The 21,044-nt window shown below is 43.0% G+C and overlaps 1 protein-coding gene across 8 annotated transcripts in view; it reads right to left on the reverse strand.

Annotated features, from left to right (window-relative positions):
• Nucleotides 1-1,254: 1,254 nt before the first annotated feature.
• The window catches only part of USP48 (ubiquitin specific peptidase 48), a 91,083-nt gene continuing 71,293 nt past the window's right edge, over nucleotides 1,255-21,044 (reverse strand). For 7 of the 8 annotated variants that reach the window (XM_032863683.1, XM_032863682.1, XM_032863680.1 and 4 more), the window contains 6 exons: nucleotides 17,152-17,256; nucleotides 12,594-12,749; nucleotides 7,424-7,549; nucleotides 5,861-5,909; nucleotides 2,887-2,913; nucleotides 1,255-1,801 (listed from right to left, as the gene is read on the reverse strand). In XM_032863683.1, coding sequence (XP_032719574.1) covers nucleotides 1,779-1,801; nucleotides 2,887-2,913; nucleotides 5,861-5,909; nucleotides 7,424-7,549; nucleotides 12,594-12,749; nucleotides 17,152-17,256 — 486 coding nt within the window. In that variant the 3' untranslated portion in view covers nucleotides 1,255-1,778. The remainder of the gene's footprint in view (nucleotides 1,802-2,886; nucleotides 2,914-5,860; nucleotides 5,910-7,423; nucleotides 7,550-12,593; nucleotides 12,750-17,151; nucleotides 17,257-21,044) is intronic. The other variant, XM_032863681.1, reaches the window with a different exon arrangement.

Consider the following 21,044-nt stretch of genomic DNA (forward strand, 5'->3'; position numbering starts at 1 on the left):
AACTGGGAAAAAGAAATCCGATTTTGGGGGGTGACACGTGTCAGTCCCCAGAAAGAACCCCTTTTCGGCCGAACAGCTTTTCTGTATGGAAAGGGAAGCTGCTGCATTGAACACTAACTGAATTTGTTCACATCTTTACCTTGAGAGAGAGTAACCTGCTTATTAGTGTGTTAATACTTTTATGTTCCAGCTTCATTTCTTTGGAGTGAAATAAAAGACTGGGCCCTAAAACTCAGCATTAGCTATTGGTGATCTCAACTCCGAGTCCGCTCCCTGACTGACCTCAAGGTGGGAGCGGCTGGTTCCTAGGGTGGCTTTCCAGTGTGCAGCTCCCCCTCTCCCACTCAGGCTCATTAAATGCCCCACCCACCCCGCCTTGTCAGGGGGCACAGACTGGAGGCACTGCACACAGGGAGGGGAAACACAAGCAAGAAGTTGTAATTTTACCAAACAGCCATAATTACTCAGATAAAAAGAGCTATTCAAAAGGGATCTGCCAAGGTTACTGGTCCTCAAATTGAAACCTGCCTCCCCCATGCATTATTTGAGTTTAAATCTTCAGGGGAATAAATGGGGTGAGGGCGGAGCCTAGCACAAACCCAAGACTTTAAAAACGTGTTCGCAAGAGAGACTCAGCATCTCTGCCGCAAACATGGGCACACACTTACCAGAAAATGGTGAGACCCACTCATCCTAAGTGCCAATCCCTACCCCCCATATTCTTAAGAACGTTATTTCGGTGGTGTGCCGTTAATAACAATAATCCTGGGTTGGCTAAGACAACACACCCCATCCATACACTTTTTTGTTTAAACAAAGTTATCTAAAAGCTCCTTTCTGGACATTTCAGAGGAATGTTTCAAAAACAGAGGCACGATCCAAGAAACGGTAGACCTGGAGGATGGGAAGAAGACCTTTTAGAAAAACCTTGTGCTATCCGAACGTACTTCAGTCCACTGTTACTCTTCTGATAAGGCAGGTGGCCAGATTTTTCAAAAGTGTGAGGTGTACTCGATTTCCCAATTCTGAACGAAGAGCAAAACTGGAGGAAGATGCTATCACACGTCAGACATTTGCCATCCGTTCTCAACGCCTGGAAGCCAGAGCACTGAAGCCCAAGCCGAGGCAGGAGACATCTGGGTGCCTCCTGCTTGACCCGACGCCGAGAGAGGGACCGCTGGGCTGTGTGTACGCGGGTGCGCTGGGGCCGGCGCGGAGAGGAGGCTAATCTGAAGACACTTTTCCACAAGGACGGCAAGTTCTTCACTTTCATGCTTTATTGAAAGTAAAATATGAATCAAAGACAGGTATTGGTAAGCAGGTTATGTCTCTAAAGAATTACTTTTTAGTTCAGAGCAGAATGTTGTCCCATCTACTGTGATACAAATCCTTTATGGACCAATGCATCTGGTATGAAATTCGAGCAAGGAAATATAACAGAACTTTATTCCCTCCCGTGACTATAAATCTCATATGTAAACATGATTTACTGTTACTGCTACTAAACTGGTTCGATCCGTACTTGCCCCCTCCCACCCACCACCCTCCCTTAAATATAAAATTTGAAACATTTCCTTCAAGTCTGATGTCCTTCAGTGCAATCTGCTTTATTTGACATAAGGCATTTGGGACAGTCACTTCGGAAGAGATCTCTGCCTTTTGGAAGAGTCATAGAATGGTTTAATTCTTAAATCCACTTTTTCGGTAATGCCCTAACATGCCAAACTCCTCGCTTCCCTTCTGGTCATTTCTTTAGCCGTCAGCAAGTGTTCAAAAGATTAATGTCCGAGTAGACCAGTACCTGGGAAAAGAAACATACGTGGAGGTACAGCTGTGAACTGAAAAGTAAGAGTTCATGTATTCCATTTGCCAAGAACGCATCATCAACAGGGATTATCCAACTTAACAAACGAGCACAGCAGACCCTTGACGCTGAAGGATAAGAAAAAATATCCGCAGAGGCCAGGCTTTCGGCTAAATCACATTTCTGTCAAAAGCCAGGTGTTTCCTACGCAGTATCTTCACACTCGTTAATCAGATTTCATTGATGCTTTCATTTGATGCCCATGTTTCATACAGAAATTTTTTGCTTTGTTTTGCTTTGTTTTGACCACATCAGGAGGTCTTTGTAGTGGTAACGTGAAGGCAGCAAAGCTGCATTGACAGGAAGGCTTCATTTAGGCCAGAGCTTTGCTCACTCTTTGCTTTAGCAAAGAATCCCTGGTATCTGATTCGAACTCATTCCTTGGCAAACTCACAAGCTGCCATGGGCCTCTGGAGTAGGCCAGAGAGATTCAGGATGGCAAGAGTTAAATCTGCAAATATCAAAGGTCTGTATTTGATAAATTAATAAGTATTACTGGAGTACACAACTACAGTGACCATGAGGTGACAACACATCACTGCGTCTCCATCCAAAGTGATTCTGCAAGAAATGCCTGGGTCCGCTACAGATGGACGAAACCTTTTCATTAAAGCGGACAGAATTCAGCAAATTCCTTTCCTCTAATTCTTACCAGTGATACACAAACTGTTTTCCTCTAAGATGAAACTGGCAGAAGGAACTGGGAAGAGTAAATATAAATGTCGAATTGCCTCTAGCTAATCCCCAACCTCTCCACCCACCCTGACCCTCCAACTGAGAAAGGGAAAGCAGAATGGACATCTGGCAGTAGATACTGTGAACACACAGGCCCTATCTGAGGCCCGAGTGCTGAAAACGATAATGAAGAAGCTTGAATAAAAAATGCATTTAACTAAAATTAACTTCAGTCATGAGACTCAGATTGAATTAAATTTTAAAATCAAATTATAGCCTTCGCTTTAAGAGAAAATTACAGTAGGACTCTTGACATTCATGAACAAAACATGACAAATGTAACTTACCTTTAAACCCTTCTTCCGGCATACATACTAGAAAAAGAGAGAGAGAGAGAAATAATTCCAAGATGAAAACACTGCTGGAACAGACAACAGTAATATCACTTTGCTGCCTAAAGACAGAAAGTTTAAAATAACTTCTCATTACCTTACTCACCCATAATGATTACTTTTGAAGTTTTGGGTGAGAATAAACAGATGGTGATCTTTCTGCTTGTCTTACTTTCATCAAAGCAACACACGTGCGTCATTTGAAAAGTCAAACAGTAAAGGAATGGTTGTAACTGGAGAGAGCTTTTACAGGACACCAGGGGAGGCAGGCCTGGAGAAAGCATGTGACAGATGCCCTCTGGAGCTGTGTCTCCCCCGCTCTCTAGAATGAACCACTCAGGCCTCAGGTAGCCCCTTCTTCTGGACTTTATTTCCAGATAATGTGCTTATTCAGTTGACCCTTAAACAACTCGCGGTTGGAGGCACTGATTCACTACATGGTCAAATATCTACATTTACTTTTAGATTCCCCCAAAAGTTGACTGGAGGCTTTCCTGAGAACAGTTACACAAGGCATATTTTGTTCGGTTGTATGTATTACAGACTGTATTCTTACAATCTAGTAAGCTAAAAAAAAAAAAAAAAAAAAAAGTTACTTTTCCTTTAAAAAAAAAAAAAGATTAATTTGAGAGAGAGAGCAAGTGGGGGAGGGCCAGAGGGAGAGAGAGAACCCTGAATCAGACTCCCCACTCAGCAGGGAACCTGACCTAGAGCTCAATCCCAGGGCCCCAGAGATTATGACCTGAACCGAAATCAAGACACACTTAACTGGTTGAGCCACCCAGGCACCCTGAGAAAAATGTTAATGAAAATACATTTACAGTGCTGTATGTACACTTACTGAGAAAACCAACCAACCAACCAACCAACCAACCAAACAAACAAACAAACAAATGGGGTGTCTGGGTGGCTCAGTGGGTTGGGCCTCTGCCTTCAGCTCATGTCATGATCTCAGGGTCCTGGGATGGAGCCCTGCATCGGGCTCTCTGCTCCCCGCATCCCCCCCAGCTCTGACTGCCTCTCAACCTACTTGTGATCTCACGCTTTCAAATAAATAAATAAAATCTTTAAAAACAAAACACACACAAAAAAAATGAGTACAAAACAAAAAACAACAAACTCACGTATGAGTGGACCTGCACAGCTCAAAGCTATGCTGTTCAAGGTCAACCATATTGTTAGTTCCTAACTTTAGAGGATATCTACTAGCTTCCTCATCGAAAGATAAGCATTTAGTTCTTCTACCAACTCTTACACACCACCTGCCCCTTAACCCAGGTATCCTCCTGACAGAGGTGTTTTTAAGCCCTTGGGTCTCCGGTAATCCCAATATTTTTCCTCTCTGAACAGTGCTCACAGTCTAACTGCTTCATGTACCTTGGTTCTATTTCCTGTTTGGGAGGACTTTTTTCTTTCTTTTTGGTCTCGGTAACTGCCCCATTATTTATGACTTCCATTTTCTCTGTACTATCTCCAACCCAAGCAGAAGCTCTTCTAAAGACGTTAAACTTCCAGACGGCCATCCGTCACTTTCACGTTGCCCTGCGGACATGACCGCCACAGCCCGCACGGCTGCGACCTGGATTCGGGGCGCTCATGCTCTCTGCCGCAGAGCTTCTCTTCCAGGAATCCCCTTCACCATCTTCTAGGACATTTTTCCTTTGTTGGATCCCTATGTTTTTGTTCCAACATTAAATTCTTTCTTGACTTACACCCTTGTTTCAGTGGAGCACACCCTTCCATCGTATCCCGGCAAACGGCGCACTGGAAAGAAGTGTTTTGAGGCCTCACATGTGTTCACAAAAAGCCATGAAACATGAGGGTAGAATAAAGTCTGTCTGGTTGTGCGATTCTGATTGGAATTCAGTTTTCCTCAGAAGCCTGCGGGCACAGCTCCACGCACCTGTCTCCTTCACTCTTCATCCTATGAATGGGACTCATTTTCCTTTGCATCTCTGAATGCTTTTAGGATCTTCCCATCCCTAGATTTTCACTTATGGTATCGGGCCCTTGGCACAACTGTTTTTTAATTTCGTGAATTCCTTTCTGTTCTCTGACTGTTCCTTCTAACCAGTCCCCTGGCTATGTGGTTTTTCTATATTACACAGAGTTAATTTTTAAGCTTTCATATGCTTCCTGCATCAACTGCTTTTCTGGGCTCTTTTTTTTTTTTTTTTTCCCGGTCTGCAGACAGAGCCTTTAGGTTCCATGCTCTCACACCCCAACGCCTGGTGGTCTGGAGCCGTCCCTCTCACCTACTGAAGAGTAAGGACTCAGTTCAGGGGGCGCTGGGGAGCTTCCCTGAAGGGTACCTGGAAGATGAACCACTTAAAAAAACAACAGATTTCTGTAGGTGACTTTTTTGAATTGGCCACTCTCCCCAGAGCGGGATCTCTGACTTCCAGTATGGGAGGCAGAGATGGCTGCCAGCATCTGAACAAAAAGCTAGGGGTGCTCTTCCTAAGTGCTATGAACAGGCTTTTTCTCGCCTTCATGGTTGAAGTTGGTGAAGTTGTTCGAAGGCCGGAGACGCCGCACGCCCTCGGTGGCCACATGAGGCACAGGTAGGGGAAGGAGCAGTGACAGGATGTCAAGGGAGGGGCTGTAAGCAGTCGCCCTCCTTCTAGTGTCAGGCTCTGGTATCTGAATGAACTTGGCTTCTTACAGACCTCTTCCATTTACAGACTCAACTGTACACCGGCTTCCTTGGGTCAGCTAAATAGTTATTACTCTTTTCTCGGCTTTCCATTTCCCTAGTTTTTGTCTGTATCTTTCCCTTGATCTGAGCTTCTAAGATAAATGCTGTAAGATCCCACTCTATCATCATGTAGAACCTTTCTCGAAGTTAAAAGTAAAAGCATCATTCGGTGTAATTCCCCCTCATTCTGACAAGTTAAGCAACAAATTCCTCAAACGAGTCGGTCTTTACCTTGCATGACGTCATCCATTGCGGCATAATCCGCAATTGGCTCATCAGCCTAGAAAGACAAAGGAAGATAATTCAAGACCTGGGGGAGCAGGAACCTGGAGCAGGAGGAGGCCAAACCTTCCTGACATGCATCGGGCCCACAAGGTGACAAGTGTGGCCACAGGACACAGATGCGAGCACCGGCAGAGAACAGATGTTGGGCCCAGCCAGCCATGTCCAGGACTGACAGAGGATGCCCCCACCAACAACGATGCAGGTCTAGACTCATCACCTCCAAAACTACATCATCTCTGGTGCTGTTTTCCTGCTCCTAAAAACACTTTTTGAAATGGAAATGTTTAGATCTCATGAGATTACAAAACGAAGATGGAAGTTACAGGAGCTAGGAAGCCAGCAATGATAGTGACAGAGTGAGTTAGGTGGAAACCAAGTCAGACTGGTCCCCTGTAAAAAAAATGTTAGCTTAAAAAGACATTTATTTGTGTCGCTCCTCGCTACCAGAACAAAACACCCATCGCCTATCCAGGACGGAAGCCAGCATGGAGCGCGAGCTTGTGGCAGGGTGAGCTGCGTGGGCCAAGAGGCCAATGACCAGCATGGATTCTAGCTGCCCGCCTGAAGGGCAAGTCCTTTGGTTAACACAGGTCGTTTCAGAAATTTTGGATGGAGGGTCCCTAGGGACTTGGCAACTTCACGTCTTTAAACTAATTCCACCGAACGTACAGTATCAGGAAAAGCAAAGAAGTGAACAGAGGGAGGGGCGGGTGGTCGGACTAGGGTGGAGGAGTGGGCATGGGTGTGCTTCGTGGTTTCAAGGGCCTAATGCATCTACCCAGAACTGAGGCTCCATGGTATGAAAAGCATATACTTCCCAGTTCAAAAACCTGACAAATCTTCTACCACGTGACACAGTGGTGTTTGGCACATTGGGGATACTTCTAGCCCAGAAACCAAAGAGGCAAAGGGAAGCAAGGCAACCCAGCCCATAGGGAGAGAGTAAGGGAGGGACTGGGCTAATGAGGCCGGCTCAATGACTCTTTTTCCCTCACAACCTCTCAGATACCCCTCCTTTTTAAAAACTCTTCTCACCTCTCCTAACTCTGCTCTACCCGAAGTCAATCTCCGTGGCCTGGCCAAGAATCCCATTAAGACAGCCAAAAGTATTTTGCCCGTTGTGGCCAAACCTCGTGTCTTGTATTTGTTTCCTAGCTTGACTGGCTGGTGCTTCTAAGACCGAGGAAAAGAGAGGACGGTTTAACAGAAGTATGGTTAAGTAATTCTGCTGACCCACAAGTTTGGGCATAGGCTAAAGCTATATCTATTACTTTTAAAAAAATTATGAAAACCCCACAAGAACCAACGATGTCTGGACCTCCTCTCAGTCTCTTGTGGCTCAGCCAGAGCCGGAGAATCCAGAAGCCAGCAGAAACTCACGGCGGCTGCTCCCTACCATGCCCTGCCGAGGACCGGAGGCCATCTTAACCCCTGTCACCAGTAGTTTACGCGTGGGTGCAAGTCACCAAAACCTTCTAGAACTTCCTCAGGTAAGGAGCCTTTACCTACCTTCAACAAAATGACAGATTCGGGAATGACGCCGAGGGTGCCGAGGGTGGCACAGTCGTCACTTAGAATCTTTCCGTCGATTGACAGATTCTGGTCAAAAGGAGCAACTGAAAACGCATGCATGATCTGTGCCAATACAAAAGAAAGTACGCATAAGGCAAAATAACGCGACTTACGCCCTATCTGAATGAGTGAACACACGGATCCTTTAAAACAAACAAGTCTTCAGACTACAAGATACTACTCTGTACAGTCAGCCCACTGGCTGCTCTCCCACCGAGACTATCATCCCAGCATATCAGGGAACATCCTTCGGGGGGTTGGTGGAGAACAATTATAGCCACGATCCTTCTGTTGGGCACTGTGCCCCCTCAATGAGAGGTGCGGGGAAATCCCAGGAGGAGGGGGAGCGGGGAGCACGCTGACGGCTCCTCTGGCTTTAGGGACTGGTCAAGGAAATCACGGTTGCTCTCATCATGCCGAGGTCCGACATTCTTTGGTCAAGTCAAGTCCAAATTCTTTCCTAAGACCATATTTAAATTAACCAGCGGGCCATTTGGATTCTTCTTTCGGTTTTAATTCCTTCAGCAAGCCTCAACTATGTAATTCTGCTTAAGACCACTGTATATTCTTAGATGGTCTTGTCTCTAGGAACCAAAATACGAATTTCTTTTCCTTTCCTTTTTTAAAAATTTTATTTATTTATTTATTTGCAAGGGAGTGAGAGAATGAGCAGGGAGAGCAGCAGAGGGAGAGGGAGATGCAAGCTACTTGCTGACCAGGGAGCCTGACGACATGGGACTTAATCCCAGGACTCTGGATCATGACCTGAGCTGAAGGCAGAAGCTTAAAAGACTGAGCCACCCAGAAGCCCCCAAAATATGAATTTCTTAAGGGAAGGGACCATATATATACACTCCATCTTAATTCAAGCCAATTGTTAAAAATGAAAAAATACATTCAGAAACGTATGCACAATACACATTTTTTCAACATCACAAAAATGTCTTATTTTTATCATTTCTGGAGAGTAATTACCAGTGGGTGGTCAAGGAGGAGCTGGCCTTGGACAAGCACCTGAGATCTCAGGGTCGTGAGATCCAGCCCTGTGTCAGGCTCTGTGCTAAGTGCGGAGTCTGCTTAAGACTTTCTTGCTCTGGGGGCGCCTGGGTGGCTCAGTGGGTTAAGCCTCTGCCTTCGGCTCAGGTCATGGTCTCAGGGTCCTGGGATCGAGCCCCGCATTGGGCTCTCTGCTCAGCAGGGAGCCTGCTTCCCTTCCTCCCTCTCTCTGTCTGCCTCTCTGCCTACTTGTGATGTCTGTCTGTCAAATAAATACATAAAATCTTAAAAAAAAAAAAAAGAGACTCTCTTGCTCTGCCCATCCTCCCCCCAAAATAAGTAAATCTTTAAAGAGAATTCATTTTATAATGCTTCATAACTTATTCAATGCTTCATGTATTTTTACAACATGTATGTTTTATTACACCAATATTCACGATGTTGTGGGATAACTATTCTACCTTTATACGCACTCTACTCCTCTACTCTGTGTGTCTGGAAGGACAAAGCAACCCTGAGCCAACTGTGTGTATAATAGGGCCTAAGAGCTTTCCAGGCCAGGAAGATCATGAATAGAAATGTGATTTTAATAATGGTATACAGAAAAGTAAGAACAAGGGTAACAACAGCGGCCTCCTCTCCCAGTTCCTTCTGGTTAGGCCAGAATGTTAACTGGACTTCACAGAAGGACATCAGCTCCCGAGAAACAAGCAGAGATGGACCGGGACACCTGGGTGACTCAGTCAGTTAAGCATCTGCCTCTGGCCCAGGTCATGAGCCCAGTGTCCTGGGAGAGCCCCACATTGGCTTCTTTCCTGCCTGCTGCTCCCCCTGCTTGTGTGCACTCTCTGTCAAGTAAATAAATGAAATCTTTAAAAAACAAAAACAAAAACCAGAGACAACTCCGTGGTTCACGGGCACTGACATCAATGATCTGCGTTTGTATCCATAACCGTAAACTGGTAAGCAGCACTGCCAGGACACGTCTATCACAGCTGGCCCAGCGGTCATCAGGGAGAAAACAGCCAGCCCGGGATTAACAAAGGGGACCCAAGAGGAAGAGTTTCAGTGGAGGTGTCTAGGGCCAGCTTACTGTGGGCGATGTCACAGCTGCTGGCCTGCAGGAATGCCTGCTCACATCCCCAAACCCCACGAGGTTGGACAAAGCACATAGCTCCAGCCACGAGCACCCTCACTGAGGGGCTGATGCTCAGTACTTTACGTTTTGAGGACACAGACAAGGACACTTAATTAAATTCATTCAACAACTAATGAAGCTTTTAGTAAGAAGCCACCATGAGTTGAATGCTTTGCTCTGTGCTAGAAATACACAAGTGAGTGCGTAATCCCACCCTGGAGGGGTTCAGAAAGCAAGGGCAGAACAACGTAGCCTAGACGCTGGCAGAAGGCATATGTCAGATCTGGGGAGGACAGAGGAAAAGAGTCGGTTTGACAGCTGGAGGCACAGGCAGGTCTGCAGAAGGGGTGCTATGGAAGAGAAACAAATACTCACTAGTGAGGAGAAAACGCTCTTTCAGAATGAGGGAACGGGACAATCAAAGGCATGGAGGCCTTTGGTACAGTAATTCACAAACCATAAAATCGTCTGAGTATAATTACTCTGATATGGGCCTCTTTATCAAGCAGGTGCAGAATCCCTGATCTATGCAGCACACGAGGAACAATGAGAGCCCTGTTCCCTAAAGGGGAGCGGCTCTGGACTGCTTGCCACAGTGCCGGGGCGGGGGGGGGGGGGGGGCGCGCCTAAAATAAGGAAACCCACGGTTGACCTTCAGCTACCAGCCATTTAACCTCTGTGCCAACGTCTCCTCCTCTCTAAGGCAGGCACCACTGCCCGCTCAAAACCTATCTTGGGGAAAATGAAATAATACAATTAAACACTGAACATCTTCTGTGAAAGGAGATGAATCAATTGTACTTCCATTTACTTTACGGTATCAGAGGTGGATGAATTAATAATCAGGCAAAGAAAGCTTCTTAAGGTTTTAAGAAATTGTAAATGGGCCCTGTGCAGAATAAAACATTTACAATTTTACAAAGGTTGTCCTCCTGTTAACTTGGAAATGCAATATCCCTCAGAGGAAAGGCTCTATCAAACATTAAAAAAGGCATTACATACTTAAAAAAAAAAAAAAAGAAAGAAAGAAAGAAAAGAAAACCTCACCCACCACCACTAACTGAGGGTCCCATGCACGCCCGCTACAAACCACACTGCTGGCCAGGCTGCCAAGCAAAAGGTCACCTCTAGTGGAAACATACAAAGCCACCACCACTGAGCAGCGAGGGAAAATTACATTTCACTGCCCTTTGTTTTGACTCTAGATCACAGCGCCCTCAAAGCCTTGGTGGGGGAGGGGAGGACACTGCAAAGGACCCATCCAGGAAGAGCACATCGGGGGTTTCATTTGAACTGTGGCTCCACTTCAAACAGCAGCTTGGTGCAGGTAACATGGTCCTACACGGAGGATTATTTCTGCTGACTTTTGATTTGTTCTTCAAAAATGGTAGTCCGTAATAAAAGCAGAAAGCAGAACAGGCTTTTTGAATGTCTTTATCCACAGGGGCTCTTTCTGTAATTTCAAGGTTCTGAATGTTCAAGGTTTACCACTGACAGGCAAAAAGCCGGTGACAGAAACAAGCTTTCTCAGATGTAAAAGGTACAATAACAGAGTAAAGAGATTATGCCAACACGTTTATTTTCAGAGCCACGGGTTCAACCAAGGGAAATAATGTTCCCAGGACAATCTGGAACATGTAACACCCTCAAAGGAAGCCTGTACTTCTGCCTCAATTACAATGATAAATAGCAGCGGCAAGAAAAATGCAGAACCAGGAAACGATGCCGCATGCAAGCAGCAAAGAGGGAAATCTGGTCAAGATTTTGGATATGTATCAGCGCCTGAAACAGATTAGCGGCCAGATTTTCTTCCTGGACATCTTGAACTTACCAGCCGCTCTTGCCTAGATCTTGGGACACACCATTGGCATGCTCATTTACACTACTTTTGTACTGATACCGAGAAATAACAAAATCACGAAGCATTCTCATAATGCCTACTTGGCATTCACTGAACTGATGTGCAAACCAATGCTTGTTTGGGAGGAGCGGGTTAGGGAGGGATGGGGAGGAAAATGATCTAAAATGAATCTTTAAAAACCAATTTGGAAAACACCACTCCATAATAAGACATGGTAAAGGGAAGTTTAAAATTCTAGCAGGAAGACTCATCTGACACCAAAAATATTGCGAAATAATTCCTGACTCATCGGAGTGAATCAACAATGAAGTAGCTCCCGTTCCCCTTACCTTTCACAGCAGATCCTGGTAACTGGATTGAATACCTACTTATCAAGTGGTCAAAGGAAGACATAGGGCATGATACAGCGAGGGAACGATGATTCTGGAACAGCCTTGGCATGTAGCAAGTTAAATGGCTCTCGCTGTTTCTCATTTTTGTAAACTACTCAGAACCTGCTCAAGCTTTCACAATCCAAACCACTTTCACCTTCACACAAAGATTCCTGATTATTTTGTCTGGGTTAGAAAACTTTTTAGGGGCACCTGGGTGGCTCAGTGGGTTAAACCTCTGCCTTCGGCTCAGGTCATGGTCTCAGGGTCCTGGGATCGAGCCCCACATGGGGCTCTCTGCTCAGTAGGGAGCCTGCTTCTCCCCCGCCTCTCTGCCTGCTTGTGATCTCTCTCTCTCAAATAAATAAATAAAATCTTTAAAAAACAAACAAACAAAAAACCTTAAACATTTATTTTTCAATAACTGCTCAGCCAAGGGCCTGAACTCATGTCCCTGAGACCAGAAGTCACATGCTCTTCCAACCAAGCCAGTCAGGTGCTCCTGATTCTTAGCTATTTTGAAAATTTTAAGCCTTTCCAAAAGAGAGATTTATTTAGGCATTTTTGTGAAATCACAAGAATCCCCTCTCAATGGATTAATACTATGAGCAGACAGAGGTTACAATTAAAATGGCCGACGAAGAAAGAAAACAGAGACGAGTATATAAACGTAAGGGGAAGCAACTCAGGAAGGTCCTCAAGGTCCAAAGTGTACTTCAACAAAAGTTCTATTTTCCTCACCTGAATTTTCAGTTCTTTTAACGTCTGATTAGCAGAAACAAGAAGTGCTTTCTCACCACGAACTTTTCTATGTCGCATACTGCGCCGAATGACTTGCTTTTGATAGGCTATGTAATTTTGATGGGTTATCTTTTGCCGCTTTGTTCCTCCATTGCTCTATAATAAAGATCCAAAACAAAGAAAGCACTGAAATTATCCACTCTGTGACCCACGCTCTTAAGTTCATTAAGTAGGCAAAACCGGTTTACTTATTGGTCCCTTAACCATTCGAAATTCAATGTCAACAATGAGTGGAAACTTGCCTGAGGTTCTTACTTTAGCAGGCTCACAGAAAACGGGTGTTGTGGAGGGGGGGGATGGGCAGGGGAGAAGATAAGGGAGATAGACCTCACTGCATGTAACTTCTTTTTTTTTTTTAATTACTTTATAAAGGACATTTAAAAGCAAAATGGTATTTCAACTTTAAATCAGGAAAACACACATGTGATAAACTAAAGAACTTTAAGATCGCTAAACTTAATTCATAAACAACCTGAATCCTAACGTTCGTATTAAACATTTTCTTCCCTTCAGAATGGCATGGAAGCTAAGCAGAAACAGCTGAGAACTTTAAAACAAAAGACCGTATTAATAAAAACATCAAACTTGGTTTAACTAAAAACAGGATGATACACTGTGTCTCTTGACAGGATCACAAAATAGCTTTGACTGTGAAAGAGTCTTGAAAAATGTTAAACCTGAATCTCATCAGACACTGAGACCCGATTTCCAATGGACAGAAAATGTAGAGAACGGACAAACAAAGGAACATCAGTAATGTAAGGAGGCAATCAAATGAATCCAGGACGTGGGCCAATCTATAAGAAATCAAACTGGTGTCCACTCAGTGTCAAAAGACAAAAAGTGACATTGTCAATTGTCCTAAAATTTGACAATGTCAAAGACAAGGGTCAGGTGACGAGGTAGAACCAATAGTCTAGATACAGTAAATGTGTACCTTGAGAGCATGCTAGTTTGAGGAGAAAGTATTATTTTAGACATATTCGGGATACCTGAGAAATTTGAGCCTGGGTCATAGGACACGGTCTTATTTATGTTGGTCTAAGTATTTAGAGGTGAAAAGTCATGATGGACACCATCTACCTGAAGATAATTTGGCAAAATGTACAGGCATACATGTGGGTACAGAATTTATCACACGTGGGTACAGAATTTTTCATGTAGCAGTCTTCAGGAAAAAAAAAAATAGATAAAAAGCCAATGTCTTTCTCCAAAATTCCCAAAAAAGCCTCATAGAAGGAGGTTAACAGTCAAGAGTCCTCTGTGAACCAGGCCAAAGAATGAGGGAAACAAGATTCCTTAAACCATTTTTTCCCCTGCTTTAATTAAATCTGGATGAGGTAACCCCAGGCCTGGCTCTCCAGTTTCTGCAGTTGTCACTGAGTGTTAGCTGTGCATGAGCAGAGCGGTCTGGGGGTCATTATGGACACAGATGCCACATACTCATTAGTAACAGAGCTCTAGAGACTTACAAAGCAGAGGAGGATCAGGATGCAAGCACAGAAGAGCACTGGCTCAGGGGGACACCCACTGGCCAGGTGCCATGCAAAGCCAAGTTCCGCTCTAGCCCGGAGTCTACAGAGACACACAGGTGGTTCTAACATTCGTTAAAAACTTACGTGCAAAGGGGAATTAAAAACAAATCAAGAAAAAGTTAGTAATTTTCCTCAATTGCAGGAGGTCAAGCTGCACCTAAGTCCCACAATTAGGAAGAATAAAAATATCTGCAACGAAATTTAATTTTACTACAGACATACAAAACACAACCAAATAACAAATCCCTAGACACTGAGCAAGATATATTTTTTTTAATGGCTCTGATTTTAAATGGGTCTAAAAGCTTTTCCCAGAATTATTTTTTCAAAAACAAAACAAAACAAAACAGAATTTAAATCCAACTTATCTGACAAAAAACAGCCCACTGGTTTTAGATGGCTTTCAATTACCTAAGTGATATCCAACACTGGGTGCATCATTAACCTGAATTGGAGAAAAGGTCAAAGTCAAAGGGACCCGGTTGATCTAGCTTAGAGGGAAAAAAGGGATTTGTTCCTCCCCATTAAGGACAAGTGGAGATGCAGCCTTTCCTATTACGGGGATTTAAATCAGCAATTGCAGAGGCTCTCACTGGACAGAGATACCGTAACACGTCACAAAGAAAATGTCAGGATGCCGAAGTTCTGAAAGCCATGACATTTCTTCTGGCACCACCTCCTCCTCTAAAGGAAGGTCACACTTGAGATTTTTTTTGAGGGATAAAATATTTAAAACATTCTAGAGTATTACAATATCCAAACAAGGAGAGGGAAGACAAAAGAAAATTATAATGTATATATAAAAGAAATTACAGCATAAAAGGCAAGGTTTCCCATCATTCCCTAACATATTTGTAAATATGAAATCTGTTGTCATCCACAACTGAGAAGAGTAATTCTATATGCACTCTTTAAAAATTGCTGTGGTTATAACCACAATGAATAAAACTAGACATTCAAAAAAAACTGGCTTCCCAAAAATCTCAATCACTTGAAAATATAGAGTTTTCTAAATAACTCAGGCTGAAAAGCAAAGCCTAAAGTAACAGAAGCTGAGGGCAGTATGAACATACATATCAAGCTTTACAAAGCAATTTACAAAATTTACCAGAAGAACAGAAAATGAGTCAGTGATAACAGACTTGAAAAAAAGATGAGATTTCTAACTGATTATTAAACCATACTTCCAAGACATAATCACTGAAACAGTATCTCACTGCCAGCCAAGCAATGTAAGGCAACAGTGTCCTAAGTCGGTGGATATGCTCACGGCCCAACACCCACGTGACTCTAATGTAGCAACTGAAACAAGCCAGCAGACCAGTTTGGGGATCTCTGCCTTGCAAGATGGATGGTCTGAGGCGATGGGGCCATGAGAAGAGCTGATGACAAACATGGTTAGAAGCTGACCAGAAAGCTTTGTTTGCCAACTCCAATCAAAAGAGATCATCTCAGAGGGGAGAGGGCTAGGGAAAGGGTGGTTGGGTTATGGACACTGGGGAAGGTATGTGCTATGGTGGGTGCTGGGAAGTGTGTAAGCTGATGATTCACAGACCTGTACCCCTGGGGCTAATAATACGTTATATGTTAATAAAAAATTTTAAAAAATGTTTTAAAAAAGAGAGCATCTCAAAAATCACCCCAAGAAACGTAAGGCCTACGCCTACAACATGTGAATAAGCACAGTACTTAGGATGTCCTGTCAAAACTCAGTCTGCGTTCCTGTAAAATGTCTAGGTTTGGTGAGTTCTGATGCACGGGGCCCGCCGGTGCTAAGTGAAGCAGGAATTTGAGGGGCAGATCACGGTCAGCGGGGTGGTGCACCCAGTGCCCGATTTTGTCCTTTCTCATAGGTGCTCACAGTGAGTGTCGTAGGAGATCTAACAAGCCAGGGTAAACAAATGTGGGTTATCTCTCTGTACCGACTGAAAAACTACGAGTAAAGTGTACCTCAGAGAGACCAAGATTCAAGTCAAGAGGGCTTTTCAGACCTTCTTAATGTTGAAAAGGAAGTGACCGTATCGGTGTGTACCGATGGCCCAGCAAGCCCAGGGAACTGTGCTCTTTAACAGCACAGATGCGGCAGAGGCTGCTGGACACCTTCCCTCCTTCAGGGAGGGGTTCCCCGTAATTTCGCTAGTTTTACTGCACTTAAGCGGGTAAAGAAAGAAAACACATGCCTCATCTGTTTAAACTTGGAAAAAAACAAAAACAAAACCTAAACTCAAATTAGAGCAGACATCCCATGAATTGAAGGTATCCACAGAATACCCTGGAACACTGGTCTGGCTTTTTGAGAAGCTGAAACTTACCTACACTATGTATCGACTCTATTCCCATGTTATCTCCTGTTCTTAAGTTACTTTTCTCCAAAAACACTATGAATTATTTTCTCCAAAAACACTATGAATATATTTTCTCCAAAAACACTATGAATATAATCAAGCAACCAAACAAGTGGGCTAGAAAATCCTAACAAAATACACAGAGAGCAGACAGATGATCTGAGGTGGGAAAAATTAAATTTATCATAATGAAATAGGAAAGACGAAGGCTGGCCTGGTCATTTGATTGACACTTCTATAGACTCTATTAGTAAAGCCACAGCATATTTTGTTTGTAATGAGGGAAAGTGGGTTAATTTTTTCATACTTAAAAAAATCCATGATTAAATAACAAACCAAGATATGGATCCCATTTTAGCTTCTTTTCCAGCAGAAGATTTAATCATTGTATTGTATTTTAACCTTTCTTACTGAATAGTAACAAATGTATTATTAATCCTGGAATAACGTATCTCATAGCTTTTTGAGAGAAATCAGGGCTGCGACTGCGTGCCAAGGAAACTAAGGAAAGAGGGCAAACAAAGGGAGTTGAGGACAAACATCCCATGTCTGAGGGCCTGGACTGGCTGCTTTCAGAACAGCGGAAGGTAGGACAATAAAAAGCAGCTTCACACATACTTGATTAAAATCTGGATCTTTTTCTCCATCTGGTTTAGCTTCTTCCTTATCCTCCTCTGTTTCGGAACTACTCACATTCAGCTCCGGAGCTGAATCCTTCATCACCTGAATGCAATCACAGAGAGAAGATGGTCAGACCTTGCAGGGCAGGTGATGGGAGGTGCTTTATCAATGGGTGGGGGCGGATAATAGAACCGGCAGAGGACGGAGACTCAAGGGCTGCTTCCTGTGCTCTTTTAACATGTTTGTTTCTATCCTAGGCTTTACTCATGTATAATGTGGTCACCATAAACGTAAGCAGTATCTGCAGAAGAATTATTATTGTTGGACTTTTACAATGACGTTATTTTTGCAGAAGTTCGAAGATGCTCTAAATTTTCCCTAGCAGGGGGACTGTCAAACATTCAGACAGCGGGAGCCATAATACTTCCTGAAGACCAAGAAAAGGAAGCATGAAGGAAATGCTCTTTTACATTATGAAATACTGTTATAAAACTCAAAATAAGTAGTAAAATTTAGATAAGTTGGATTTTTAATTTTTTATTAATTTTTAAAAAATACTTTATTTATTTATTTGCCAGAGAGAGAGAGAAAAAGCACAAGCAGGGGGGCATCAAGCAGAGAAAGAGAGGCAGACTCCCCACTGAGCAAGGAGCCCAAGCCAGGAATCGATCTGAGGACCCTGAGATCATGACCTGAGCCAAAGACAGACGCTCAACCGACTGAGCCACCTAGGCATCCCTGGATATCTTTTAAAGATACTAGCGTAGACATGGACTAATAGCCACAAAAGACTTAAATTTTTAGAGTAAACACAGAAATCCATGCCGGTTAACTGCACTTTCTCAGCAAATGAGGAAATAAAGGCCTTAGTTCAACTTGTGAAGCAGAACCCAAGACCTTAAGAGCATAATCGGTAAATTACTCTCCTAAAACAATGTGTTTGGTAACGACCGTCAAATAAAATGTAGTTTGGTCTCTAATTCCCCAAATCCTGGAATCAAATTAATGACACGCCCAGAGATCTAGGTCAGGATCTACCTAAGAGCCATCCCTAATATAACAGAAACGCTCCAAATCCAATTCGCATTAAGTTTTAACACCCCTGCTCCCAAAATACAGCCAAATCTGTCCTCCTTCATCTACTCTTAAAGAGATCAGGGCAAGAGGCTCTAAACTGGCCTTCCTTATTCCTGTTCTGCCCTTGCCAACTCAAAACACAGAGGCCAGGGTCACCTCTTTAAAGCATAAATTCATTCACACCATGACCTTAACTACACCTCTCCAATGGCTTACATCTATACTCAGAATAAAAGCCCAAGTCCTTGGTATGATGTATAGAATGTGATAGGATTTGTCCCGTGCTCCGTATCACCATCCTTCGTTGGAAGAGACCGCACTTCAGCCTAGTGTTGGCCCTTATGGTAGCCAGCGGATACATGTGGCTGTTTAAACTGAAATAAATTAAAAATTCAGTTCCTTAGTCACCTTAGCCACGGTCACACGTGGCTACTGGCTCCCACAGCATACAGTGAAGACACAGAACATTCCTATCGCTGCAGTAAGTTCTACCGGACAGGGCGGTTCTACACACGACTCACTCTACTGCTTAAGCACATGAGGTACCCTTCACAGGCTGGACCTCTGCAGTGGACACTCAGGTAAACAACTCCTCTAAGACCTGTTTCTTGATCATTTCCCATCTAACACTGTGACCTCCACCTTCATCAGTCTCCCACTTCACCCCGCTACATTTCCTTCAAAAACACTCATTCCTGTGTAATCACCTTATGAATTTATGGGTTTATTCTTGTTTTTTTGATTGGATGTTCTAATCATTTTTAAACAGAAATATAATTAATATACAACACTATCAATTTCAGGTGTACAAAGCAGTGATTTGACATTTGTATGCATTGTGAAATGAACACGAAAATAATGCTCGTTCCCGCTTGCCACTATATAAAGTTACAGAAATTATTTTCTGGTGATTAGAGAACTTTTAAGTTTTATTTTTTAAACAACTTTCAAATTTGCAATATAATTACTATTAACTATAGCCACCACTATACACATACATTACATACTCTATACACCCATGACTTATTTTATAGCTGGTAGTTTCTGTCCCTTGATCCCCTTCACCCTTTTCACTCATTCTCCTACACCAACCCCCGGCAATGACAAATCTATTCTCTGTGTCGATGAGTTTTATTTGTTTTGTTTTTTAGATTCTATATACAAGTGAAATCATACGGTGTTTCTGTCCGACTTATTTCGTGTGCACCCTACCCTCAAGATCATTCCATGTGGTCACAAATGGCAAGACTTCATTATTTTTTATGGGTGAATAGTATTCCACTGGGTACACAAATACAATTTCGCTTTCCATTCATCTATCAACGAACACTTAGGTTACCTCCATTTTGGCTATTGCAAATAATGGTGCAGTGAACACAGGGGTGCATATATCTTTAAGACTCACTGCTTTTGTTTTCCATGGATAAATACTGAGAAGCAGAATTGCTGGATCATATGGTAATTCAAGGAACCTCCATCCCATTTTCCATAGTGACTGCACCAAATTTACACTTCCACCAAGAGTGCGTAAGAGTTCCCTTTTTCTCCACGTGCTCACGAATGCTTCTTTCTTGTACTTTTAATAGCCATTCTGACTGGTGTGAGGTGATCACTCGCTGTGGTTTAGAGTTGCATTCCCTGTTGATTAGTGATGCTAAGTTTCTTTTCACAAGGATGTTGACCATCTGTATTCCTTCTTTGGAAAAATGTCTACTCAGATTCTCTGCCAATTTTTTTGATCCAATTTTGTGCTGTCGGAGTTCTTTATATATGATTTGCAAATACTTTCTCCCATGCAGTAGGCTGTTGATGGTTTCCTTCACTGTGCAGAAGGTTTCAGACTGATATGGTCCCATTTATTGATTTTTGCTTTTGTTGCCTTTGGAATCCATCAAAAAAAAAGTATCACTATGAGGGATATCAAAGAGCTTGCTGCCTATTTTCTTCCAGGAGTTTTATGGTTTTTGCTCTAACATTCAAGTCTTTAATCCATTTTGAGTTGATTTGTGTGTGAGATGGGAGATAGTGGTCCACTTTCGTACTTTTCCATGTGGCTGTCCACTTTCCCCAGCACCATTTACTGAAGAGACTGTTCCTTCCCCACTGTATATTCTAGCCTCGTCTGCGGCAAAATACTTGACCAAAAATGCTTGGGTTTATTCCACTGATCAACGTGTCTTGTTTTTACACCCATACCATACTGTTTTGGTTAGTGTAGCTTTGTAACACAGTTTGAAATTACAAAGTGCTGCCTTTAGCTTTTTCCTTCTTTCTCAAGACTATTTTGGCTATTAAAGAGCTATTGTGGTTCCATACTAATTTTAGGGTTGTTTTTGTTCTATTTCTGCAAAAAAAGAAAAAAAAAGCCATTGTGATTTTGACAGGGATGGCACTGAATCTGTAGACTGCTTTAGGTAATACCGACATTTTTACAGTATTTTTCCAATTCGTTAGCAAGGAAGACCTTTCCATTTATGTGTGTCTTCTTCAATTTTATCAGTCTCATAGTTTCCAATGTATAAATCTTTTATCTCCTTGGTTAAATTTATTCCTGAGGATTTTTGTTGTTGTTGTTGTTTGTTTGTTTTTAAGACCTTCTTTAGGAGAAATAGAGAATGAGCAGGGAGTGGGGAGGGCAGAGGGAGGAGGAGTTTGATGGATGGCTCAATCCCAAGACTCCGACCTGAGCCAAAGGAAGGCACTTAACCAAATGAACCATCCAGACACCCTGTTATTTTCTTCTTTTTGATGGAACTGTAAAGGATATTATTTCCTTAATTTCTCTGATAGGTCGTGCTAGGTGTATAAAAATG

The sequence above is a fragment of the Lontra canadensis genome, unplaced genomic scaffold (genome assembly GCF_010015895.1).
Source record: "Lontra canadensis isolate GAN:19392208 unplaced genomic scaffold, GSC_riverotter_1.0 scaffold25, whole genome shotgun sequence".
Lineage (NCBI taxonomy): Eukaryota > Metazoa > Chordata > Mammalia > Carnivora > Mustelidae > Lontra > Lontra canadensis.